The 26,016-nt window shown below is 37.7% G+C and overlaps 2 protein-coding genes across 6 annotated transcripts in view; both read right to left on the reverse strand.

Moving 5' to 3' along the window:
* Positions 1-891: 891 nt before the first annotated feature.
* On the reverse strand, positions 892-16,846 carry BDH2 (3-hydroxybutyrate dehydrogenase 2). 2 transcript variants are annotated; one of them, XM_075500656.1, is made up of 10 exons: positions 16,741-16,846; positions 14,633-14,713; positions 13,000-13,078; positions 9,738-9,834; positions 9,108-9,216; positions 7,838-7,898; positions 7,076-7,189; positions 5,903-5,961; positions 5,118-5,210; positions 892-3,864 (listed from the first exon to the last, which is right to left on the reverse strand). In XM_075500656.1, exons 2-10 carry the CDS (start codon positions 14,702-14,704, stop codon positions 3,811-3,813), a joined length of 738 nt encoding a protein of 245 aa, XP_075356771.1. In that variant the 5' UTR covers positions 14,705-14,713; positions 16,741-16,846; the 3' UTR covers positions 892-3,810. The 2 variants fall into 2 exon arrangements, with proteins under 2 accessions (XP_075356771.1, XP_075356773.1); XM_075500658.1 differs by lacking the exon at positions 5,118-5,210.
* A 1,861-nt stretch (positions 16,847-18,707) lies between these two features.
* The window catches only part of CENPE (centromere protein E), a 38,814-nt gene continuing 31,505 nt past the window's right edge, over positions 18,708-26,016 (reverse strand). For all 4 annotated transcript variants that reach the window (XM_075500661.1, XM_075500662.1, XM_075500660.1 and 1 more), the window contains 7 exons: positions 24,250-24,471; positions 23,401-23,604; positions 22,690-22,802; positions 22,066-22,163; positions 21,327-21,489; positions 20,591-20,853; positions 18,708-19,709 (listed from right to left, as the gene is read on the reverse strand). In XM_075500661.1, the coding sequence (XP_075356776.1) occupies positions 19,612-19,709; positions 20,591-20,853; positions 21,327-21,489; positions 22,066-22,163; positions 22,690-22,802; positions 23,401-23,604; positions 24,250-24,471 (1,161 nt within the window). In that variant the 3' untranslated portion in view covers positions 18,708-19,611. The remainder of the gene's footprint in view (positions 19,710-20,590; positions 20,854-21,326; positions 21,490-22,065; positions 22,164-22,689; positions 22,803-23,400; positions 23,605-24,249; positions 24,472-26,016) is intronic.

Genomic DNA, 26,016 nt, shown 5'->3' on the forward strand with positions numbered 1-26,016 from the left:
CTACATCCGAGCTGTCACAGAGGTGTCAGGTTGGTTTGAGCAATGGACCAGCCCTCAGCCCGTGGCATCCAGGAGGACGAGAGATGAGGAGAAGCAGATTTGCGCGTGCCTCACAGCCAGCCCTCCGCTGCCCGTGTCGCTTCATTGGAACCTGCGCGCATTAAAAAGGTCGCTTGCTACGCCGCCTTTCCCGTGGCTGTGGGAAGGGACGTGGGGAAGCTACACACAATCCTCTTACTCCGACTGCAGCACTGCAGTTGAAGGTTAGGTGTGAAGAAAGGTAAGGATCTCTAGCTGATTCTGCTCTGGATGCATGCAGAAGAAATGCATCGGGGCAGGCAGGAGAATAAAAAAGAGGTTAGGTGCAAAGAAAGGGTAAGGATCTCTAGCTGATTCTGCTCTGGATGCATGCAGAAGAAATGCATCGGGGCAGGCAGGAGAATAAAAAAAAAAATAATTGCATATTTGTGGTGTTCTCACCAAGACATTTCTAATTCTTAAAGAAGAATCAGGTGTGTCCACCTCATCTGTAAGTGCACAATAAGGGAATGAGACAGACCTTCTCCCTCATTATGCAAGCTACACTGGGTGCAAGCGAAAGCAGATTCAGATGCCACATGTTGCTACTTTGCTTCTAATAGCATTACACAGAATTAAGCTGCCTACAAGTCTGAGGGGAAAAAGCACTGGCTTTTGATCAGATTAAATTTTCCAGAAGGACTCTGAATCAGGGAAGTCTCTTTCTCCCTCCCCCACAAGAGAAAATTTTGACCTAGAATCTGAGAAGCCAAAACGCTCCTCTTTATATTATCACTGGAGTGGAAGGAAAAGAAACAGAACTACCCAGTTCCATAAAAACAGACCGGGGAATTAAGAGGTCACAAGAGCATTAAGAAGCATTCTCCTTTAATAATTCCAGCAAGTCTGCTGGAAAATTCTTAGGCATTATAATGCATTTCAGAGTTGTAGCTGTCAACACATCCATGAAAAACATTGCTAATAAGGCAAAAGACAGGAATCTCCGCTGGTTTTTTTTGTTTGTCTTGGTTTGGGTTTTTTTTGGTCCACCAGCTTCTTGGACTACCACTGAAAAATCCATATCTCTGTGCTTTTAGTGCAATGTAAAAAGCAGATGGTATCTCTTTCTTGCAGGAATACTTTGACAAAAACCCATTTAAGTAGTATCTGTACATTACAATCACCAGTGAGCTTAGAAATGTTAACTTATAAAGTTCAATATGCAATATGTATAATGAATTTTCTCTCAGATTCTTAATTCTATTATCAGAATACACAGTGCAAATTTCCCATGTTACTACAGTGGGGAGGTTCTTGTGTCACGGTAAGCCTTCTACACCTATTACAGAGGAAGGACTTTGGCCTTCATATTAAACTCTGAAAGCATTGAAACAGTATTCTGCCAGCCTGGACTTCTAACATTTGAATTTACGTCAGAGAACATTGGTGGAGCAGTTTTGGATAACTTTGGATTTCTGCCTCAACTTGATCCTCCTTGGCTGTCAGCATCACTTTCTTGAAATACTAGATACTCAAAACCCCATAAACAAACTACACAAGATCAGAATGCTCCAACCATGAGTAAAGGTCAAAGTTAAACCCATAGTGAGCCTGAGAAGCCAACATCCACAATACTTTCTCATTTTAAATTTGTAAGTAAATGTAACTTTTACAAATAAGAAGCCTGATTTTAACTAGACATGTTCCATTATCTTTGAAATAAAATAATTTCTATTAATGCTTCAGCTAATATGGAAAGGCTTAAGCAATAATTTTAAAGACAGGGCAGTTGTTACAGAAACATGAACAAAATATTGTACATTTTCCCCTGTGCTTTCTGATTACTGATCAGTCATACTCAGTAGCATTTATTCTTTACTTCCTCCCCCCACATATATATTTAATATATATGAATGTACATGAAATTGCATAGAGCTTCATTCACAAACTAGATAAATGAAGCTGTGTGCAGTTTAAGGTAACCACATTTATAGGCAGTCAGCCCATGTCATTCATGTCAAATTTGACAGTGTGTTCGCAAAACAAATAGTTCTGGAATTCAGGTTATTTATTGCCCGAGATGTCTGGGTCAGGATCTATGTTTTTTTTTCCAGAGTATGATACTTTATGATAATAGGTTTCCAATTCATAAATCAAAGCTACCATGTGCTATCACAATAAAAACATCAACACAAACTCTTGTAGAAATAGCCTTTTTCAGAGAAACTTAGCTTTGTGTTTCAGCATGAACTGAATTGGTATTTGAGAATTGAGCAATAAAATACTGAAGCCCAGCACCTAGCATACAGATTTGACAATATTTGTCCAATATTAGTACATCCTTTTGAAGAGGAATATATTGGCTCTATCTAGAGTGGTAAAATCCACTCCTTTTGCCTGTGTGCCAGAAGTCAAGCGTATTCATGAAGATCCACCTGTGTATTTAAAAATACTTCCTTCCACATATACCCACATCCATGCCTACCAGAGTGATGTCCTTCCATAACAACTTCTGTATGTGGAAGGGAAAAAAAAAAAATAGTAATGATACTTTCAAGACCATTTTAGCAGTGATCTATACCATTAATGAAAGAGTTCTGGCCTCTATTTCTCACACTAGGACCTCTTTCATACTAGTTAATGTACTCATTTTCTAACCGATTATAAAAGTACATGCGATTCTGCATGCTCTCTACATGCTACAAGCTTTAGTCTTAACAACTATTAGAGCAGGCTTCTCTCCATCATTTCTGTTTCATGAAGACTGTGTCTATAATCGTTATGTGCTTAAATAAAAAAAAGTCCCAAACTCCACCAAGTGGCCTTGGTGCTTCTAATGGTTATCTGTTGCCTTGCCTTTTGTGCTATGATCTACTTTTTTTCCAGCCTAATTTGCTCAGGATCTGGAAAATGGACATTGCAGTTGCACAAACCAGCTGTGCATGTACACTGACTCTTTACTATATGTGCAGGAAGTTTCATGTGCCCATACACTGCATATCTACAGTGTGTTTGACTGTCTTGCACTGCCCACTTTGGATCTGTAAGTGTTATTAGGCTCGGGACATTTTTTCAACAATTCGGACTGTTTTTCTACAGCTATTACAGTTCTGAAACATTTTGCTAATGATACTACAGAGCAGAAAGAACTTACTTTGTAATTTGCAAAGCAGAATGTGCTTTAAAGTACAATTCGCAACTAGTATGTTCTCTAATAGAGAAACATCCATTACCAGTAACAAAATGATTCAGACTTTCATGTCTTCAAATTTGCTATTATTTCTGCTTTCTTCTGTGTAAACCACACTTAGTTCAGGATCCATTTGGCTGATTTAATAGTAGTTGCTCCATTTTCTCTTAGATAGTCTGTCAATGCTAGTAGGAAATCTAATGAATATTTAACTTCCAAATACTTTGCAGGATGAGAATAAAGGTACTATTTAATTCCTTTCACTCAGATTTGCTTAAAAGACAACTCAGATTTTGTACCTTAAATAATATTCTTTGCCCTCTGAAATCTTAAGTTTTAAGTTGCTAGTCTTTCACGTTTTTGGAGTTACCACAAAATGAGACCACATGAAGTATGTTTTACTCCAGTGTTTCGCTATTTAGGGAAAAGTGAATGAGTAAGATCAATCTATAAAGAGATCATATAGGAGTAAAAATGCACCAAATTTGTTTTGAAAGACATCGTATGAGCGATGTGAATCTTTACAAGCTATCTTAACTGAGAAACATGATCCTCACTTTTTGCCTTTCATAGTGTGAATTTCCATTTGCAGGTAGGGTCAATCACAAGCTCCATCCTCCATCGATGATTAGTTCATTACCAGTCACATAGGCAGACTGAAATTACATAAAAAGTAAAAATAATTTAACTAATTTTTCATGGCTATTAAGTACAGGAAAACACTTTTTCTTTAAATTCAAAAAATTGCTTTCTTTTCATACACAAACACTTTTTTTGTTTTACAAAAATATCTGTATAAACAGAGTATAAACAAACTTAGAAATGGAAGCCTTTCAGCTAACTCAGGGGAGTGCAGTAAAAGTATTATTAGAGGCATTAAGGTGAGAATGCATCCTGAGTGTACAAATTCACATAAGCTAGACTTCAGTTATCTCACTCGCAGGAGTAATACCTCACACTATGATGTTATTAGCTCTGTTCAGCTGAGCAGAATCCGACCAGATCAGCTAATAATTATAAGGGGACCTAACTGAAAATTTAGATGGTGCAGAAAAGTGAGGTAAGCAAGTGAGCTGTTGACATTCTTCTCTGTATGCCAGTACTGAAGCACACTGGAATATATTGGAAAACTGGAATTCTGTCTACACATGGTTGAAAACCCTATGACTAGACTGGAAAAAATTAGTGGCTTTACAGAAACACTAACGCTAAGATGAAAACGAGAGACAGATTACTGGTAGATAGCAACATTAAGACAGAATTAATTCCATTAAAGTATTCTGTTATGCTCAGTAGGACTGCTGGACAAGTCCAGAGGAATGTAGTCCAATTTTAGATTCATAGTAAATTTATGGCATCTGAAATCACCTCGTTGTGTGCTCATTAGTGTTGGTGGTACTGCAGTGGTCATTAAGAGTTTGGCCTATAACAACCTCAGTGGGTCTATTGTTTTCCTTATGCCAAAAGGGCAGATTTACTCTGAGCATTAGCCCTTTTGGATAAAGTCTCCACCAGTTTTGTACAAATATTTGCTCTTGAATAGTGAAGGTAGGTGATGACTACTAATTTTACCTCCTTAAAACATAATCTAGCCTTGGTGCAAGCTTGGAAAAGCAGACAAGTCCATTTCTCCTATCATTCAGGATAAACAGGTGTCAGTCAATTTGCTCAGATGACATGAAACGACCAGGCTGTGGTACCAAATACATAATGCCTTAACAATTACTGTCAACGTTCAGGGAACTTTTTGTATCGTAGGTTGAACTCAGTAAAAGATCGCCAGCTTTTTATTTTTGTAACAAACCAGCTCAAAGACAATATAAATCCTCCTAAAACAAATTCTCTCTGTTGTGATGCAGCAAAGTAGCATGGGATTCTGTGACAGGAAATTTTATTGTTCCATACTTACTTCATCAGAGGCCAAGTACACAAAGAGATGGGCCACTTCTTCAGCAGTAGCCATCCTACCAGTCTTCTGTCTGGCTAGAAAGTCTTTCAATGCCTAGATAAAAGCATTTGGTGTATTAAAAAAATAAAACAATTATTTTAATCCAGTTAGTCTGACATGTACAAAGCAATACTGGAAATAGGCCATAAATCATAACTTCCTTTAGCACACTGGGTAGGGAATTTATGCTAGAAAAAGAAATTGTAAGATTAACAGTGGTATGAATTTCAGGTTGAAAAATAGCAGGAGACTAGACCTAAATCTCTGGTTCCAGAATAAAGCCAACATAAGTCCTTCTTCCTTTGGTGAGAGATATTCCCAAGCCCTTCAAATGAGGGCTCACAGTTATCTAAGTCAGTATGGTTAAGGATTCAAATAATTTTGAAATGCATAGGCCAGAATGCCCTTTTTAACACGGTTTTGCACTAGTTTGTGGCTGCCACATGCCACAGTAGAAAATGCCTTCTACATTTGCACTAGATACTGTAATCAATGGTTGCAAATACTTTCATAGATGACAGACCTTCTGTATTCACTAAGCAACAGCATCCTTCTGAGGCATTTTAAGACTTCTGTCTTGAGTACAAACTGACCAAACTATCAAAGGAGACTACTGTTATGTTATTATTGGTACTCTGAAATAGGGGACATTCTTGAATATGGGCAGAAATGCCTTTTTTTTTTTTTTTTTTAAGGGAGTTAAATATATGTATGCACATGATAGAACTAATAAATTGCTTTCTTACCTGTTCTGGGTTAGGCCGGGCTTGGATTCTTTCCTGTAAAGATGGTGTGTCAACAGTTCCTAAGCAAAATTTTAAATTCAGTGTTAGAAATCAACTGCACCAACAATCATGACAAAAAAAATGCAGTTCACTGGTTCTATTTGTATGTCTTAACACTTATGTGTAACTTCATAATATGATTCAGGAGTGTGCTGGTTTTGGCTGGGATAGAGTTAATTTTCTTCCTAGTAGCTAGTACGGGGCTATGATTTGGATTTGTGCTGGGAACAGTGCTGATAGCACAGGTGAGCTGAGCAGGGCTCACCCAGAGCCAAGGCCTTTTCTGCTCCTCACCCCACCCCACCAGCAAGGAGACTGGGGGTGCACAAGAAGCTGGGAGGGGACACGGCTGGGACAGCTGACCCCAGCTGACCAAAGGGCTATTCCATACCATATGGCGTCATGCTCAGCATAGAAAGCTGGGGGAAGAAGAAGGAAGGGGGGGGATGTTCTGAGTGATGGCGTTTGTGTTCCTGAGTAACTGTTAGGCGTGATGGAGCCCTGCTTTCCCAGAGATGGCTGAACACCTGCCTGCCCATGGGAAGGAGTGAATTAATTTCTTGCTTTGCTTGCGTGCGCGGCTTTTGCTTTCCCTATTAAACTGTCTTTATCTCAACCCACAAGTTTTCTCACTTTTACTCTTCCAATTCTCTCCCCCATCCCACCGGGGGGAGTGAGCGAGCGGCTGGGTGGGGCTTAGTTGGCAGCTGGGGTTAAACCATGACAAAGACTGCAAAACTACCAACATAGCATAGGACTCAATTTCAATAAAAGGCAAGGCATTTGAGAATCAAATTCAATACTTTTCACATGGTTAAACAATGGCTAGCCTGTTAGCTAGCCCTTGTCTGCTTCTAACTTCCAGCCTATGTCTTTGAAAATAAACATCCAAATACCGTGTAATGCATGTATAATGTGCATGTGCTGGGTTACCAGGCTAAACATACAGCTTTACTATAAAAGTAACAAATTTTCTATTTTAAATCTCAGAAGTGTTTCAAGCACGTCCTGTTCTTTTTGAGTGCTGGTAATTTTAGTTGCCGCTTGCAAGTCTATTCTTTTTTAATAATGTCAGACTAAATCGGGCCTTCTAGCACCTGCTCTTAGTTTACAAAATAATGTAAAAATACTTACCAGGACATATGCAGTTGCATCTGATGCCTTGTTCAATGAAATCAGAAGCCACAGACTTTGTTAGACCAATAACTGCTGCCTTTGAAGTACTATACACACATCTGTTCACAACTCCTAACAGAAGGTCAGCGTGAAGGCAGCATAGAAACGTATTTAAAAAAAAAGAAGGAAGAAAAAAAAAAAAGAGTTTGTTCAATATGCATCTGCTTCGGGACTCCAGCATTTCCTGTAGCACCTGTAGTCTTTCTATAAGGGCGGGCTAACTAGAATGCTGACTGTCAGAATTCTACTCAGGCATACACCAGAGCAAAGCACACGATCTTTCAATAGTATAAGTTTGGGGAGTAGTCTAGAAAAGTTAACAAAGCAAACAAAGATTTAGGAACAGCAGAGACCCATCTGTTAGGCACCAGAAGGTTTCCTTGGGAAGCATAGCTATAGTGCTTAGGTAACTGTCATTTCTTCATTGTTTCTCTGAAGAACATATGTAGTAAGATATGACAAAGTAATTCCTTTTCAGATAATACAAACTGGTGAAAAGGATGCTACAAAACATTCAGGACAGATTCAAAAGTTCAAAGGCAGTGTTTCTGCAATTCCCCATTTCTGTCCTTGCGTGTATGTACGATTTGACGTGTTCACTTTAATTGCATCTCTCCACAGGATTGGCAGTGTCCTCTAAATTCAAAGTTATACAATATTTATTTTGCATTTCCATAATTTTAAAGATTTATATAAGGAACTCTCTAGCAAGCTACTGACCTTTAATGCTGGATGCCACAGAAGACATATTTATAATATTTCCAGATTTCTGTTTAAGCATCTGCAAAAGAATACTTACATCATTCAAATGCAAACTGTTTTGTCATCTGCAGATCCAGCAAAATAGCCCATAACCACCTGCAGAACAGCTCTACATGCATTGATATGCAGTGTAACAAAGCTTAATTGGCATGAATAGGTGCTTATCTCTTTTTGATCTATTGACTGAAGTAGTAAAGCAGAATCTGAAATTCTCACTAGGTGCTCCTAAGTCATCTCAGGGGTGAAGACTATAACAGGAAAGGATTTTTTTCCCAGATAGCCACCTCTGAATCATTGTCTTCTTGTCACCACAGTAAGCTACCCTACATAGACATCTGCTCATGCCATCTACCAATGCACTAATTTACTTCTCCATTGCTTTGGAGAAGACTAAAACACAACTCTCTAGCATCTTTGAATTGTAGCTAAACTTCTTTAAGTTATAACCTTTTTAGGCATCTCAAAACCTGAGATGCTTGAAGTTGTTATAAAGAACCTTTGAAAATGAAGATCAGCTAAAAAAAAAAAAAAAAAACAAACAACCAAACAAAAACCCACCAAAACAAAACCCAACTAAACAAAAAGGACTGGAACAACACGGAAAAGAGTAGTCATCATCCAGCTGCAGTCAGAGCTTCCACTTCTGGCCTTTGCATTTACAGCAATGCACCTTATTCAGTCCACAAACTTTTGTAGTCCTGCACCTAGTTACTACACCAAATGCAACAAGTGTCCTCAAGCTGCTAGACTGTCTAATTGGATTATTGTTCTGATATATCCAGTATGTTGGCATCAGTGGTACTGAATTGCTTCACGAGATAGTTTCCAGACTTGCATAAAATTCATATTAATATACGTATTTTATAAATATTTTGTAGCAGTGGTATTGTGCAGCTGTGTGCTATAGTATAATATGGTAGCACTGTATTGCAATGGCTCCCTCACTGCTCTTCATTTGAAGGATTTTAGTTACAAACTACACAGGGCAAAACCCCTGAATTATTCTTCTCTACCATATACTTTAGATAGATTGTCTACCTGAAGGATTACACAACGCAGAGACTGTTTTACAGTAGGATTGCTACAGTCTAAGGGCCTCTCCTATACAAAGCTGCATACTTGCCTATTTATCTCAAACCCCAAGCTGTCACAGTGGCGACAACTTAGACCTCTCACACTTTAAACATAATGCAGCAGAGACTAAAACTCATGGGCAACCAAGCCTTACCTTAGGAAGGAACGTCTTGATCATTAGGTACATGCTACGAACATTGAGGTTCATAGTGAAGTTCCAGTCTTGCTCCTCACACTCCAGAATGGTTCCATGATGAACAAACCTAGAATAAGCGCATGAAGCGGAAGCATGTCTGTGGTTTACATTTCTATGACTTTTTATGCGTATTTTTCCATTGCTATTTTGTAATAGCTAACCCTCGAAAAGGAAGGACAAGAGCTCTTTTGAAGGAAGCGAGCAACAGTATATTCTTCTGATGAGTATCAGGGACACAAGACAGGTCTGATATGTGCAAAGACATGTTGGTAATAGGGAAATTTAAAAAGCTAGTGCACTAGCAGACCATCGACTTTGCTCACTGTTGTGCCAGGAGGGCCAAAGCCATCAGTATAGGGCACCCATAGAGTGGGGAAAACATAACAAATTCCAGAGCCATTCTATCTTGGCCTGGGTAACACAGCTAGGCACAAAAAGTTCAGTGTTGATGAAAACACACGAACATTTATATTAAAGATATAAAATGCATTAAAACAAAAGAAATAAAATGCATTTAAATAAAAGAAACTACTTCTGGAGAACAGGGAAAACTGGGAAAAGAAGTAGGATCAAATAGAAGCTGTTTACCCTGCAACGTTGCAGAGGACATCAATCCTTTCAGTCTCCTTGGCCAGATTTTCTATCTGCTCCTTTTTGGTGACATCCAGAACCCGTATTTGAATGCCTAGAAAAACATGGTATTCGTTTCAGTGTATTTGGCTAAGGATCAGCAGTTTATTTTTCTGAAGTGCTGAGGACTGCATCTATGATTCAAATCATTGGCTTGCCAGGAACAGTCCCCTCTCAGTGGTTCACCACCACATGGAGACTCACTGAGCGAGAGCTACAATTAATGACTAAATTAGTTAAATCAGGACAGCCATGGACAGCATGGCACGCAATTTCAAATTTCAGAAGGGAATTAAAAAAAGATCAACTGATTTGGTTGTTGTACAGCATCACACAAGCAGATGAGCTAGTGTCATTTACCATAAAAACGTTTCCCATAAATTTGAATTCCACTGTGCTCTCAAACTGAAAAATTACAGAGCCTGTATAATCATAACAAGCTTTCATGCCCACTATTATAGAACAATAACTTGAAACTAGTTACACGTGTCTCATACTCACAATCATATTACATGTCATCTATCCACGTGTAGTTGAGGATATGATGAATCAACTTTATACCATTTAATTAAATGAGAAAAAGTGATTTTGCATAAGCCAATAACTTAACATAACCTGGAATGATGTCATAGCCATGATAACAGAAATGAAGAGGAAGTGCAACAAATTGATGGCTTCTATCACAAAGGCTAGTTTAAAAATATGATGCTTATGTTTTTGCAATTATTTGTTTATAATCAAACAAAAGAGGGCTGGAAATGTGTTGCTTTTCACTATAAGCTTCTGTGTGTTTCAGCTTCTGACAGCTGTCACTATCAGCCCTTATAGCACCAGCTGTGCCATACCTTCGAGAAAGCCACTGATAAAAAAAAAAAACCACAAAACACCTTCTGTTTTGTTCAGAGAAGTTACCTCTGAAAGACTGAGAAACATAATTATTGCAGAACAGGGTCAGGCTCAACTCTTCCAAACACTTTTCCATAGAAACAGCCCCTGTAACAGAACTGCTTTAGGGCCAACCACAGCCATGCCATCCCCTGTCCAGAAGTGAAACGAGAGAAGTAAAAGAACTACTCTTCCAGATGAGCTGTAATATGTCATATGATACAATCTACATGTTATTTTATCTCATTTTACTTAAGTAGCTTCCAGTAATCTAACACAACTAGCTTCTCTCACCCATGTCAAGGCTGAATCATTACTATGGAATAGGCATACTTCATGATACACATTGCCTGCACTCTCACTCCATACTGCGTGTAAAGATTGAGCTGTGCCCCCTTCTCAAATACCTGAACTTTTCATCCAGAGAAAACCTGGATGAGTGGAAGAGAAAGATCCAGGGTGTACTCCAGTAGTTCCCTTGGTGGGGGCTCCCAGGGCACTAAGACTTGCTGCTGATCACCCTTTTGCCACAGCCTGGTCACAGCATATCCTGCATCTAGGATGAAGGGACATCTAGGGCACAACACACTTGTGCCCCAAAACATAGTTTTTTACAATTTATTCATGTGCAACTAGTGACACACAGTCTAATAAATGTCTACAACTACTACTGAGAGACTGTAGAGAAGATGGAGCCAGACTTCTCAGAGGCCCACAGTGGAAGGATGAAACACAACAGAAAAATTAGAACTCGGGAAAGTCTGACTGAATATAAGGTGTGTTTGGTTTTTGGTGGAATTTTTTGTTGTTTGGGGTTTTTTTGTTTGTTTTTTTTAAAATATCATTATTATTTTAAAACCATGAGGGCAGTTGCACTGGAACAAGGGCCTCCAGAGGTTGCTGAGGAAATTCCATCCTTGGAGATATTCAGAACTTTACTCAACACAGCCCTGAGCAGCCTGCTCTAATCAGAGCCACTTTGAGCAGCAGGCAGGACTAAACAGTCTCCAGAGATCTCATCCAACGTACATGATTCTATGAAATACTGTAAAGCTATCTGTAAAACATCTGAGTGATGTCTAAATTATGGGAGAATTTGATTTGAAATGGATAAAACCCTGTTTCTTTTGAAGCCAAACTGACAAGTCCATGAACAGGCTTTATATGCCTTAGTTAAAAGATATAGACACTTTTGAAGAGATTTGTGTATAACAATGCAATTAGACTACAGACTGGTGATTACCTCTCCTGGATAAAATTCAAAGACCACAATGTACCAAGCCTTGATGAATTACAGCTTAACTAATCATATGTCAAAAGGATGGAAATGGCTCTGAGTATATGGAAAATTACTTCTTTCCTTGTGAACACACTAGCATAGGGAAAAAAATGCACAGTTCAAAATGTAACACTTTCCTAACCACCCTCAGAATGAACCTGGAAAGTCCTAAAGTTCCTAAAGAATTACAAAGGGATTGCTTGTGGTGAACTCCAGTCAGTAGAGACCGATGTTCACTCTAAAAGCTGTGCCAGAGAAAAGTGTTTTTGCATATTTGACTATCACCCTGTAATAAGAATTAATTAAATCCACTTCCTTCTGTCAAATTAAGTTGGAACAATTTTCAGTTGTGAAATATATCCAAGTCTTATTTTTTATTTCAAAGTTGAAAAAATATTTTTTTAATATAATGTCCCACACTTGCATCACTTATGATTAAGAAACACAGCTATGCAAAACCTGCTCCTTGAAGTATGTTCCTGTGATATCAGTAGGAAAGCAACCTTCAGGCCTGAGCATTTGTACAAACAGAATAGGCTTATCTAGTGTTGGTGGAATTAGTTTCTGAAGACATACGAATTCTACTAGACAGCTATCCTTCTAATGCATTCCTTAGTAAGTATGGACCATGGAAATGCAAGACACTAAATCTACTTTTTGTATAGCCAGATGTTAGTTCCTGTGATCAGAGAAAAGCATTCCATGCCTTTTAGAGTGATATGTTTGACAATTAGCTTAGTGATCTCAAAAGGTAACTGAAATGGGTGCCATTCTAGGAAGCAGAAATTAACTGCTTCTGTGACACAAGAAATGCAAAGTTATTCTACATGCCTGGAATAATACTCTGTCTGATATGCTGACATTGCAGTATTTTACATGCTAAATCTCTGCCATTCCACACCACAGAATAAAGCAGTGCCAACATCTAAAGAATCAGTCTGGATATTTTCCATTTTTTCTGGCCTTTTGAAGTTTGCCCTCTCCTCAAATTATATTTCAGCCAGTCTACAACAAAACTTGCGAGAGCTGAACTAATGCCTACTGTAGGTCATTTACCTGGATATTTCTCCAGTTCTTGCAGCTTAGACTCATTGATGTCGGTAGCAATGACTTTGGCTCCTTCTTTAGCAAAAGCCTGAAGAATACAAGAGAAGCAGTTTATATTTAGATATTCCAGATCTTGCCAGAAATAAAATTTGTTTTCTTCTCATTTCCTTTTGGGCTTGAAATAAAAGTTGGCTGAAGGCAGCTGATCTCTCACTTTTCATTCTGGGCATGTCAGGAAGTAATGGACATCAATTACCACACATTCTGGGGACCACTAAGTGACTATACATGATATAAGACAGATTTAAGATCTTTTCCTTAAAGTAAGGAATCCATAAATAAAGTATGAGAACAGTAACTACATTAAGACAACTGGTATTATTATTGCCCTTCTTAGCTGCATGTGCACTAGCAAGCACATTACAAAGATGTAGGGTTAGAATTGTCTGTATTGTTGGGTTTAAATGAAGTTATGGGATTTGACAGGTAAAGGCATGAGTCATAAAAAAGGAATGGTGGTATATAAACTTTATGAAAATCCTTTGCATCCAAATCATTGGAATAGAGCAATATTAAAAGAAGCACAACCTTTCTTTGATACTTAACCAGAGATATTCCTTCATTCTCTATACTCCCCTCAAAACCTGCTGTCTCTCATTGTGGTTACTGATAATCAACAGCTATGCTAACAAAGTAACTTCCATGTCAAAAGTATTCTGACACCTCAGACTGTAGCCCCTAATTTTCAAAGTAAGTGTCTCAAGTGCAGCTTAAGAGGATAGTGGCATTAACATGCCAGCCTTCCCATGGCTTCTTGGGTATTTACAAAATGAAATCATCAGGAAAATCGCCTACTCCTCTGACTGAGCGTTTTAATGTAAGTGCCAAGATCAGCAGTTTTCTGCATTCTTAGCTGCATATATCAGAAACTAACTAGTCTGGCAAAAATCCTACTTACATGAGCTTTTCCTGGCTTGTTGATTACATTACAGAGATACTGAGATAACTCTACTAGTTTCTCTCTCTGCTATGGAAGAAGGAAGTAGCAGGGGAAGAACAGGTCAAAATAAATTAAAAGTTAACCACAAAGTTAATACATATGTTGAATTCTGCTTAACAATAATTAAATAAAATTTGTAAAGGATTTCTCACAGTTGCTTATTGTAAACAACATTGTTGCTGTGCTGTTAGTATCACGTAGACTTGGTTACATCAGCTGTTAATGTAGATAAGACATCTTGGCTTTACAGTAGGGGATCTTTGCAGTATCCAGCCTTATAACAGGAAATATTCCCTCTATCCTCCTTATCTTCTCCCAGAACAAAGCAGCAGAGATATTGGATTAAAGGTACAGACAGTACAAACATATATTGCTAGAAAAGCAGTTGCAGCTGTTCTCAAATCTTGCCCTTATCCTTGCCTATCGTCACCCCTCAGAGCTGAAGATTTTCGGAAATTCAAACAGCACAAAGCATGTGTGATACACTCTAGCGACTATATTATTCCCTAAAATTTTCAGTGGGTAGTTCTGGCTTCATCTATGGTTTATTAATGCAAGAACTTGTTTGGTGCAGGTGTCGTTGGACAAGCTAGCATTACAGACCTAGCTTAGGTACAGGAGAACAAACACTTTCCAACTTACTATCGCAGCTGCTCGTCCAATCCCCTGGGCTGCTGCAGACAGCAGTATGATCTTCCCATCAAGCCGACCCATACTGCTGACCTGTGCAGACAGAAGATGTCACAGTATCTTTAACAAAAAGATGAGCCAACAACACTCCCTGGGAGTCAGATGCAAAGGCATTCCAAAAACTAGACATGATTCAGAGTACCTCTACCATCAAATCGTATCACAGATTGTCCTGTTTGGCTGCAGCATGACCCTTGAGTCATCCAGGGTTCTGAGGGGGGACTGCCTCAGCCTTTTTTTTTTTTTTTTCATAAGTACATACCTCAAAAAGATCAAAAGGCATTTGAGCTCAAAAGCCAACCTTTATTATAACAGAAACTGGACGTTATTTTCCCTTAAACAGGAAAAAAAAGGTCAAGATGAAACAGAAGTACAATAGTTTGTAATCTAGTGTTTCTACTGTCCATTGTGTTCTTACAAAGCAGGTCTGTCTTCTATTCCTCTCAAACTACAAACTCATCAACTTCCTAGATTGCAATAAATTCCACACAATACCCTGGCCTCGGTGTTTGCTCTGAATTGTCTTCGGAATCTTCCAGCACAGCAGATTCCTAGCTCCAACAAGGCGGGGGGCAGGGAAGTACTGAGCATGCTTGGGGCAAGCGGTGGGGAACCTCTAGGAGGTTCCACCTTACTCAATGTGCAGCAGCCAAAAGCCAAAATGTAGCCCTCTTCTCTTCTGCTCAAGCACATACTTTCAAATGCTGCACTATTTTAAAGAAATACAGCATGTTGCAGACAAACAAGTAAAAGCAAATGCCATCCTCTCACTCCTATGGATTCAAAAGTTTCCAGTAGGATATTTGCTTATTTAAGGAGTAAACTACTTAATAGGATGTTTCAAAGAACTGCCTAAAAAGTAAGGTCACTGTGTTCCAATCAGAGTACGATATCTGGTGTTTGTTCACTGGGTTCCCAATAAGCAAAACTTTCTGCACTTTTAGAACCTGTAGAGCAAAATTTGTTTATGTAGCTATGAGTGTAGAAAGGTATCCTAAGAACCTCAAGACTTTAAATATATACATGAATCCAACATACCGAGTACTTCCCTGAGAAGTTAAGATAAAGATGCCATAATCTCCCTTAGGTTAGCAGCCAATGCTATCATCTAGAGATGCTCAAGTCTGTGCTGTGACTCAGATTACTGAGTCGAATTTAGTGTCCTCCACTTTAAACCAGATTATTCATTTCTCTGATTTTGACTAGAAGTTTTCTTCTCAGCAGCTTTCTCAGCAGCTTTCTGACAAAAGTTGCAGCAAATCTAATGTTTCCCTGAAAGTTACAGATTGAACAAATCAGACTTCTTCTGAAGCAGTTTAACTAAAAATTCTTTCTGTTCTAATATGAAAAACATTATCTCTTTTGATTTAAAGTCAGACTGAGTTACAGACTGTGTTTCAAGACATTGAAGTGTTTCACTGCAGGTTTTCCCCCCATAACTGTGACACAGACACACACACAGAGACAGAAGCAAAGCACAAACCAAAAGAAGTCTCCTAAGGAAACAGTGAGATGCACCTTTCTAGGTGCATCTAGGTGAAAGCACAGTACCCTAAAAATCACTTTTTACATTGGCTAGTGAAGAGATGTCTCTTCAGATGCCTCTGATGGTAGGCTATATAAGGTTATGAGGTTAGGCCTGCCTTAGCATAACCTTTTTGCATTGACAGGTAAAAAATACCAAGTTAACCGGGCAGAATGAGATCACACACGCAACTAGGTTGCACTGTCTCTCTAACATACCACGCTTTCCAAAATGCAGCTCCTCAAACACAAAATTCTGGGAAAGGTTCTATTAATTGTAGCGAGTCCTGAGTATCTCAACAATAAGCTCAAAGTGCTCACTCAAGGCAGAGGAAGCTCTTTCTTATTCTTGTTGTCACATACATCTTTCCAGTGGAAAAAAACCTGATCAGTCCAAGTACTTCCCCAAATCACCTTAACACTTTGGAAGCAAAATGCACTATAAATAAATTTTTCAATCTAAATCAGTTTTTATGGACATTTGCTACATCAATTCTATGAAGCAGTTAAAAATAAGTATTAATATAGTCACTCACCAAGAGGTCTCAGCCAGCTTGTTATGTTTACTGACCTTTGTACAAAAGGAAGTTTTATACTTTTTTGCTCTGCTTTTTGGGATTTGTAGTCTAACTGGTAAGTTTCTCTATACGAACGTAATTTCCTGTTGAAACATTGAGATGCTGCCATCTAGTGAAACTCAAGATTTTAAAAGTGTGATTTTTCTCTTGCACAGGAACGGACAAAAAAGGATCAGCCAGCATTAGCTGTCCATTCTCCCTAAGGAATTCAAGAAATCAACAGGATATCAATCCCCCCCAAAAAGGCCACAAACATGTTTTTCCCAAACAATCTCTCTTTAGCAATAGAAGCTATCAAATTCCAAACTAAGACAATACTTGCATGATAAATTTCGTTCTTTTAGGGTTTTTTTTGTTAAACTGGTGATTTACCAACTTATCTTTTCTTTTTGTATGTAGTGGTTTAACTTACATTTGTTAAGGCAGAGTTCATATCATCAGACTGGAAAATTCTAGGACTAACTAATTTAGTTGTAAGTTCACACCAGACCTAAAGCTACCCCAAGAGCTTTCTTAAAGAATTTGGAATCCTGCCTGAATTTCAGTTTGGTACATTTTCTTCAGAAAAGCCATTTATGTGGGTAAACTGGGACACCTACACAAAGTTCAGTAATATTATCTTGTCTTTCTGCTAAACTATGATAGTTTTCTAAGGCTTTGCAAATTGGCTCCCCGGTAAACAAAATCTTTAATGACTAGGTTTTCCAAAAGCATTTATCCTTCTGTCCCTAACCTTTTGCCTACTGAATTCAGACATGGACCTGTTGCAATAGGTTTCTGTTTTTCAGCTCAGTCACCAGAAAAATCTCCAAATCTACAAGTGTTCCAAGCAAGCAATAATTAACAAAAAACCCCTTGAAATTGTATATACAAAAGGTAAATCTCTATACACACCTAGTTTCCCTCGTTCTGGAAGGAAAAAGTCAGTTTAATTCATTTATTAGAATACCAAAAATAGAGGGAATGAAAAAAAAGCTGGTAGCTAAAGGAAATATCTTTCCACCACAGTGGGAAATTGAAAAAACCAAACCAAACCAAACAAACCCCCAATCAACCAACTCCAAAACAAAAAACCCACCACACAAACACCAGCACTTTGCACTTACCACTGTCAGAAAATAAATTGCTCCTACATACCTATGGCCATGGTAGGAAAGGAGACAATGCAGTGCTGAACTCAGTAATGGTATTTAGAACCCCTGTGTATTTTGGGCTAGCAATATCTTTGAAAACTTCCCAAAATACATTCCAGGTCGGAGATTGAGATAAATGTTTGCAATTTCTTAGTAGTTACAGTAGTTGGCAGAGTTTTCAGCTATTCAAGGTAAATAGATAGTTGGTTCTTTATTAAAAAATCTCTGAAGTACCTCCATCAGGTAAACAATCCTTGTGCAACTCTTCCAATCCCAGTAACTGCTGAATACCCAGGAACATGTCAATGTAACCATTTGCTTAGCAGTTCAGGTAACCTCAAAATGGAATACTTAAGAGACCTAGCATCATTGAAAGCTTTATTCCTATAAAATAAGGATGATGCTTTTGATGCAGGTATCTTTCTGAGGTATGACTTTCTCATCTCACAAAGATGATTTCAATCTTAAGAGTGGATCTCAGGTTCTGAGTGCCAAATTCCTATTTAGTTGGCAGTGGAGGGTGTGTGGGAAGAAAAGGGAGGAGGATCTATGGTTTAGACTGCAAACATTTCCTGACAGAGAAAGATTCAGTTAGAAAGAAGAATTAAACAAAACACTGGTGACAGACTTGTACAACAATAAACTTCTGCACAAAGTAATTATTGCAGAAAGTTATAGATGACACAGACAAGAAGCATAATAATGATGGAAGTGGCAAGATTACTATAAAAGATAGTCTTTAGTCACTGAATGTTGTAATCAACATCCTTAGATCATAGCACAAGTGACCAGCAAAAATATTTGTAAATACTTAATACATTGAAGTTTATTATCAAAACAAACTTTCTTATACAAAACATACAAAAAAGTAGGTCTCAACGCAGATAAGCAGGCTAGTAAAATAGTCTGTCTTGCAGCCCTTAACCTCCGGTTTATTTTCCTTTCACTGGAGTGGCAGAAAAGTGTCAGATCCATTGCTTACTATTAAAATATTCCAATACCCAACTTCAGACAGGAACTAGAAGTATATTGAAATATGATGCAAAATACAAAGTTACTCTTGGTACCATAATTGGCTGAGCTGCAGAAATATTGTAAGGAGTTTAAGAGGAACCCTTGATTGTGTGCCCTATAAACAGAAATTAGTAACTTCAGTCACAATGTCCAGATAGAGAGGTTAAAATTGTGGTGAAAATGCAGTTTCTGTGGACTTAGAGAAAGCATGGTATAAAAGCCATATGCTGAGAAACAAGAAGTATAGTTCTTTCCAACTCAACAGCACTCTGAAGATACAAATATCAACCACCCAGAAGAGGTCTGTTTTAGGAATGACAGAAAAGTTTAAGACTGAGAAGTTGCACAGTAGATTAGTTTGTGATTCATTCCTGTTTCCATTTTTTTCTTCAATACATTGGCTTTTCTTTCTTTACCATTCCAAAAAAACCCCATCCAAGTAGAACATCATCAGATCAGCAGGTTGTGGGCAACATGATTGCTTTTCCATTTTTGTTCTTGTATTCCAGCTTTTCCAGTTGTGGGAAGCAGCAGCTCCAAGACAGCAAGGGATTTGCGTGCCACCAGAGCTCTTCTCACAATTTGTGGAAGATGCTGATGGCTTTTGACCTAAAGCAATTATCTTTTGTATATGCAGATTCTGGCTGTAACCTCTGCAAAGGCAGTTTACAACAGAGCACCTTTATTGGGTGGTACAATCAGGGGCTTTATCTTTCTCTGAAGTTCCAAACCAGTACTTTAGATGTTCTTCTGTGGGCTCTATTCCTGCAGGTCGTGTATCTATACAGAAGACAAGAACATTAAAGTAATACTTAAACTTTCCCAGTTAGACAAGCAGTAGGAATACAGCAATTTGACTAGTGTTTTAAATGTCAATTATCAAAGCTTGCCTCTGAGGAGCTTTGTGTTGTGAGGAAGTCTGTACTATTACCAAGTTGGCCATGACAAGAAACAACGAGTCCTATTCTTTCTGGAAGTCTGCCATTAATACCTTGAAAACTGGTTAACTCTTGAACATGTCTGCTGGGGCCTTCTGAAACTTTTTAAAGCAAGTCTAATGATGAGGGCAGTAGCATTAATATGCTAGCATAGATCACTAGGACACTTCCCCAGAAGTCACCAGGCCAGATATAAGAAATCCTGAGTAGGGCTGAGGAACAGAAGTTATCAAAATGGCTATTACTGTAGCTGGAGCCAGGCAGACCAGCAGATTCAACATCAAAGACTGAAGTCTACTATCTTGAAGAAATTTAGAAAAAAGTTAACCAGCAGTTAACTTCGAACAGTTTTGCCAGAAGTCTGTGCTTAACCAATGTAAAGTTAAAAAGCAAAACATTTTAGAGCATCAGCTATCTAGTAAAGATATTCTAATTAACTTTTTAAAGTCAGTCATCAACACTTCCACTGCAGCAAAAGAAAAAAGTTTGTATAATCTTCAGGGGTTGAAGGATTCATTTAAGTATTATGGTTCTCTAGAGTATAGATAAGCTTCATGGCTCCAGCTGCTCAGCCCTTCAACAGTCAGCTGACTAACCATTCAGGAAAACTGTGTTATCATGCAAGTTTCAGGTCTGAATATAGGAAGTACAGAGCATTTACCCTCAACCCCTTATATTTTTCCCCTCCAAATCTTTACAGGACAATACCACTGCGTTATGTACCTGTTAGTGTTCCCAAGCTGGAATTATCAAAGAAATTTGTTGGACAAGTCAGTGGTAGAGGCTTTGATATGTCCCGAGTCACAGTTTCCTGAGAAATAGGTTCCTTGGAGGGTGAAGGCATTTGCTCTTTAAGGGAGTATGACACTGTCTTCCTTGGAGACCTTGGTACTGTCTCTCGAGTGGTTTCTCTTGAGGTTCGTTCTTTCCATTTTAGTGCTCTTTCTTTCCATTTTCTAAGTTCCTCTTTCAGTTGAAGCTCATTACTGAAAGGAAAAAAAAACCCCACCACCCCACAACTCAGCATTTAATTAAAATAAAGTTTGAAGTAGTTCCTTTAAGTAAGGAAAAATTCCTGACAGACAGTTCCTATATTTTCAGATGACATACCACAGACATGGCAATGCAAGACCATATCTGTGCATCTTGCTTTCAGAGGCAATTTTTTTTTTCCTATTTAAGATAAAATTCCTTCCAGCATACAATTTAAGTATATGTAGCATTTAAGAGATTCTTATGGAAGAAAGCAATTTAAAGTTCAAAAGCCATAAAGATATGGTGTATATATATGCAATAAATCACTAGCTTTAAGTAGAAGTTTATGATGTCAAAGAATCTAGAAAATCTAAAATTAAGAATAATTACTCACTTCTACAGGTCTCCCAGAAAGAAACACTAATAACATGCAGTTAAGTAGAAACAAATGATTTGACATGTTGCTGATCAGCTTTATACTTACCTTAGTAGAAGGTCATTTTGTTTCTTCAGGTGCAAGTTCTCTTTCTGTAGCTTAGCTTGTTCAGATTTTAGAACAAGTATTTGTGTGCTCTGCACAATACCACTGCCACCACCACAAGTAAGGGGTATTTGGGATTGCTGAGGAGCTTCCTTTTCTAGCACCACTAGAAAACAATTTTATACAGATGTGCGCATCATTCGGACAGTGCTTAAAACCAAGTCAATATATTTGTTAGCCTAGTCCTTCCTATGTATGGTCTTACATGTAAAACCTCACTAGGTTACAAGTGCCATTACAACAGCTATTCTTTTTTATACACAAACACACCTCCAGGTATTCACACTGCCAGGGAGATATTAGGAAACTGAAAAGATTCTTCATTGGGCCATTTAGAGTTAAAATAGTTATAGTTTCAAGTATGTAATAATTATGATTAGAACTAGCTATTCATATGTGAACTCAGTCAAGGAAAAAATGGCAACATGAGTTACTACAACTGCAGCTCATCCCACCACAAATGCAAACATGGCTGGAGAAATAGACACAAGAACTGCTGTGATTTTAATGCAGCGTACATGCGGCTAACATTTTACTTTTCATCTCATCCTCCAAAGCACCCAATCCTCCTCTTACCCTTTGAGGTAAGAGGCCTGCATATCAATCTGGACTTTAACCATATAACCTCAAAACTGAATGTTTAACATGAAAGAGGAGTCCCTTATATTTATCTTTAATTTACCAGTAACATCTTGCTCTTGCTGTGCTCTTCTAAGTTCTTCTTTTAGCTTTCTTAACTGTTGTTCTTGGTGTTCTGCAAGAGCTTTATAATTAGCAAGTCTACATGGGGCAGGAAGGGAGGAAGGAAAAAAAATAGAAATCTTCAGTTTAGTAATTATTGCAGTTGCAGGAGAGCTAGTTTGATTTCCAAATGAGCTATCAAATACAAAACATACCCAAATTATACACATAAAACTACATAAACCTGGTTGTCAGTTAGATTTTAGGTAAAGTGCAGAAAAGCAAAAGTTGGACTAGAATTATTCTCTGTGTATCCCTTCTCTCCAGTGAACTAGAAAGTGCTTTCAATTACTGCTTTCCCCTCACCTGCTTTTGTCGGAACAGTTATTTCATTTATGGCTGAACATGAGTTGGTTGAGAAATTTTGGTGGGTGTATAGGGAAGGAGTTTTGTAATCAACCTGAGATGCATATGGTTTTTACTTTCTCTGGAATCTAGCTACAATAAAAACCTAGGACACCTAAAGCTGAATGCTCACTTCTTATTCTGTGGAAAAAATAAACAGAGAAGTAGAAGCTAAGAACTAAGCAGTTGAGAATTGTAACAAGGTAAAATTTGAACTTACTTCATATCAAAAGAGTTGGATTGTTTCATTCTTTCCATATCATATTTTACCAATTGTGTTTTGAGATGATCAATTTCTTCTTTGTACAACTCGGCACCTTTATCTAATTTCGCCTGAAAATAAAATAAAAGATTTAGTCTGAAGAAAGGCTTGTTACTTAGCAATGAATTAAGGGTTGCTTACTTTGTATCTTTACTATAACCTGCTAGATTTCGCAGGACAAGACTGGGAGCAGGAAGTTATTTTGGAGTAAGAATGCCCACATCACCAACTAGCACTATAGTATTAGTTGCTATCCCACCTATGATGTATTACATGTAGTCATATTTTAGCAAGTTTTGCAGACTTGTTTGCAGATATAAGTCTGGGAATTTTGAACTAATATGCAAATATATTACACAGAAAAAACAGCTCATGCTTCAGTTTCAAAATTCAAAGTTTTTTTTAGAATGTTTCAGAAACTCATCATGTACAAGTGATAATTTAGCTTCTAATATCACAACGTGGGTTCTAAATTTTGTCTCTGAAGGCTGCATTGGTAAATGTGAAACTGCATGTTAAACAGGTGTTTTGTTCTAGGAATGCCATACAGAACAATAAATTGACTTGAGAGCGCTATGTTTAACGTTTCACCTACAGCTGTTCTCAAGCATGCTCACTCGCTCTCTGAGATCAGAGGAGAACGAGAAGAGTAAAGTATTTTGCTCATACCTGAAGATTCTGATTCTCTGTTAAGGCAGTTCTGAGGCACTTCTCTGTCTCATTCAGTTTGGCTTGCAGTTGGGTGAGGTCACTTGTTGCTGTTTTTATTCTTATCTGTGCTTGTAACTGGTTTATCCTGTCATCTTTCTCTTTGACATTTTTTCCTACTTCATTTATTACATTTTCCAACTTCTGAATTTTTACTTCCATAGCCTATTGAAATTTATCAATCAGTTATGAGTAGTTATGCCAAGAGATATAACAGTAACAGCACATGGTCATATTCTTAATAAAAACAAACAAAAACCCCAAACCACACAAACAAAAAAATCCAACACTACAGGCTCTATGGCAACTCTTGGTGTCTACCTCACTGTTTTGTGTCACCTTTTAGGATCCTGGAACACTCAAGTCTAAGAAAAAAAGTGCTTTGAACAAGGGTAACTGTGACATAAAAAATAGGACAGAGAAAATGAGTCCTCAATTCCTAGGATTAAAGACAGAATTCTTCTCCAGCTTCCAGTTTGACATAGTGAATACCATATACTTAAAGGAAGCATCAAGAGTATCATACTATTAAAATAAATACTTCAAAAACAAATGGGAACTTTCCATATGGATTTCTAAACGGATATCTACTTGCGTACAGAAAACAGGCAATTAAAATAGTCACATTACAGGCAAGAGCTCAAACTTTCACTTTAGGAATTAAAAAAGCTACAGAAGAAGTGCACTCTGGGCCAATGTATTGTGTGGCACAAATTTACAGTTGCCATCAATCTTGACTTTCTTTTCAGCTTGAAGTACTCTTCTAAAACAAGCATCAAAGAAGTTTTCCTTGGAAACAAATGTTGGTACCTTTATATCTTGTTCTGCAGCCTTTAATTTGTCATGAAGCCTGTAGTTTTCTTCTTCTAACGCAAGACTGGCAGAGCCACCAGGGGCCAGCTGTTCTTTAAGAGTGTTTAGTTCCTGAAGCAACTGTTCACTTTTCTCTTTTCTCTGTTTCAATTCAACATCAGCATTTTTACAATAATTGGCAGTTCTGGCATCCAGCTCTGAAGAAAGTTGAAGGAGTATCTGAAAATGAGTAGTGTCATACAATAAATTTTAAATAATTTTTGAATCAGCTAGAAATAAGGTAAATGAAGAAACAGGAAGTATCTTGGCCTGTATTAATTTCACATTCTTGCTTCAGTGTCCCATTTGAAGATGCTTGCTATCAGAAATAGAATCACTAACACTCAAAAGACTGGTTTCATTTCCAAAAGAGGGGGAGGCAGGAAGGGGCACAAGAGAAGAAGATAATGCATTGCAAATTTACCAGTATTTCTGCATTAACTCAAACAAACACTAATGTTACAGAAACAAAGGAACTATATTGGAAAGAATTCTTGCATGTCAGCAACAGAAACACACACAATTATTTGCAGAAGTTTTTTTGCTAGAATGTATTCATTGACTAAAGGAAGTGAAAAGATTTGAGAGAAAACATACACATTGGACTATTCTAGAAACCCATATGCTTAACATGCCAGATAAAGAAAAACTTCACACTTGTCAGGAAATGACAATGTTGTACTAGATTTTTTGGTTTGTTTGGTAAAAGCTTTGATCCACATAATACGTCTGTCAGGGAATTCTTCCAAAAAGCCTGCCAACATTGGGAAATCCTGAAGAAGTCATGACTAGCTATTGACTCTACAGAAGAAACTTTTTCAAGTAGACTAAACTTAACAGGACAGAACTGAGTCACAACATTGGGGGAAGGAGGGTGATGAGCTCTTCGTACTTCAGATCAATACTAGTAGAAGGAATAATATTATTAATATTATAATATATTCATAATAATATATTATGAATATATCAGCATTATGAATATAATTCATAATATATTATATTCATAATATATTATTAATAATATTATTAATATTATTCCTTCTGAATATGAAGAGCCCAGGAACTTCCAGAGTACACTTGTTATGAAGACTGTTCCTAACAACTATGCAGAACGTAGTGGATTCCCTCCCATGAACATTTCTCAAAAAACAGGTTAACACATTTAATCAGAAAGATGAAGTCTCATGAAATCCTGTTCATAATGCACTTAACCCTGTAAAACACTTGGTCTTTTTTTCCAAAGGGGGCAGGAAGCAAGAAGAAGGCTGAAGCACCTCTAGAATAACTTGACTTTCTGAAATTAGAAATGGTGTGAGAATACAAGTTAAAATTGAGTTTTATCAAAACTACTTTAGCTATTTTTAAAGTTGGCTTGAAGAGAGCAGACAATCTTGTGGGCATAAAGCCTGGAGGAGAGTGTATCAGGCTTCCAAGTTCTGCAAAGCTACATAACAACTTTGAACTTACAGTTTCCAGAATTCAGTCTAACAAAAATGCAAACAAACAACCCCCCCCATTTATCACCTAGGAAGTCTTTACAAAGCAAGTTTCCAAGTTTGGATGCATGAGAAAACAAGTCTTTAAAAGTCTCCTAAGTATTCCTACACCTTACAGTTAAGTATGAACATAGTAAGTTATAATAATGAAAGATCTTTAAATGACCTTTTTTGTGTGTTTTGTTTTCAGATTAGAGGCATTTAGAGAGTGCTTACACAAAATGCTTTT

The sequence above is a fragment of the Mycteria americana genome, chromosome 4 (assembly GCF_035582795.1).
Source record: "Mycteria americana isolate JAX WOST 10 ecotype Jacksonville Zoo and Gardens chromosome 4, USCA_MyAme_1.0, whole genome shotgun sequence".
NCBI lineage: Eukaryota > Metazoa > Chordata > Aves > Ciconiiformes > Ciconiidae > Mycteria > Mycteria americana.

Coding starts and splice junctions, on each gene's coding strand:
- BDH2 (XM_075500656.1), bottom strand. CDS start 14,704: ATGGGTCGGCTTGATGGGAAGATCATACTGCTGTCTGCAGCAGCCCAG. Junction 7,899..9,107: donor TCAAGACGTTCCTTCCTAAG/GTAAGGCTTGGT, acceptor ATTCTTTTGCAG/ATGCTTAAACAGAAATCTGG. Junction 7,190..7,837: donor TGTGGCATCCAGCATTAAAG/GTCAGTAGCTTG, acceptor ACCTTCTGTTAG/GAGTTGTGAACAGATGTGTG.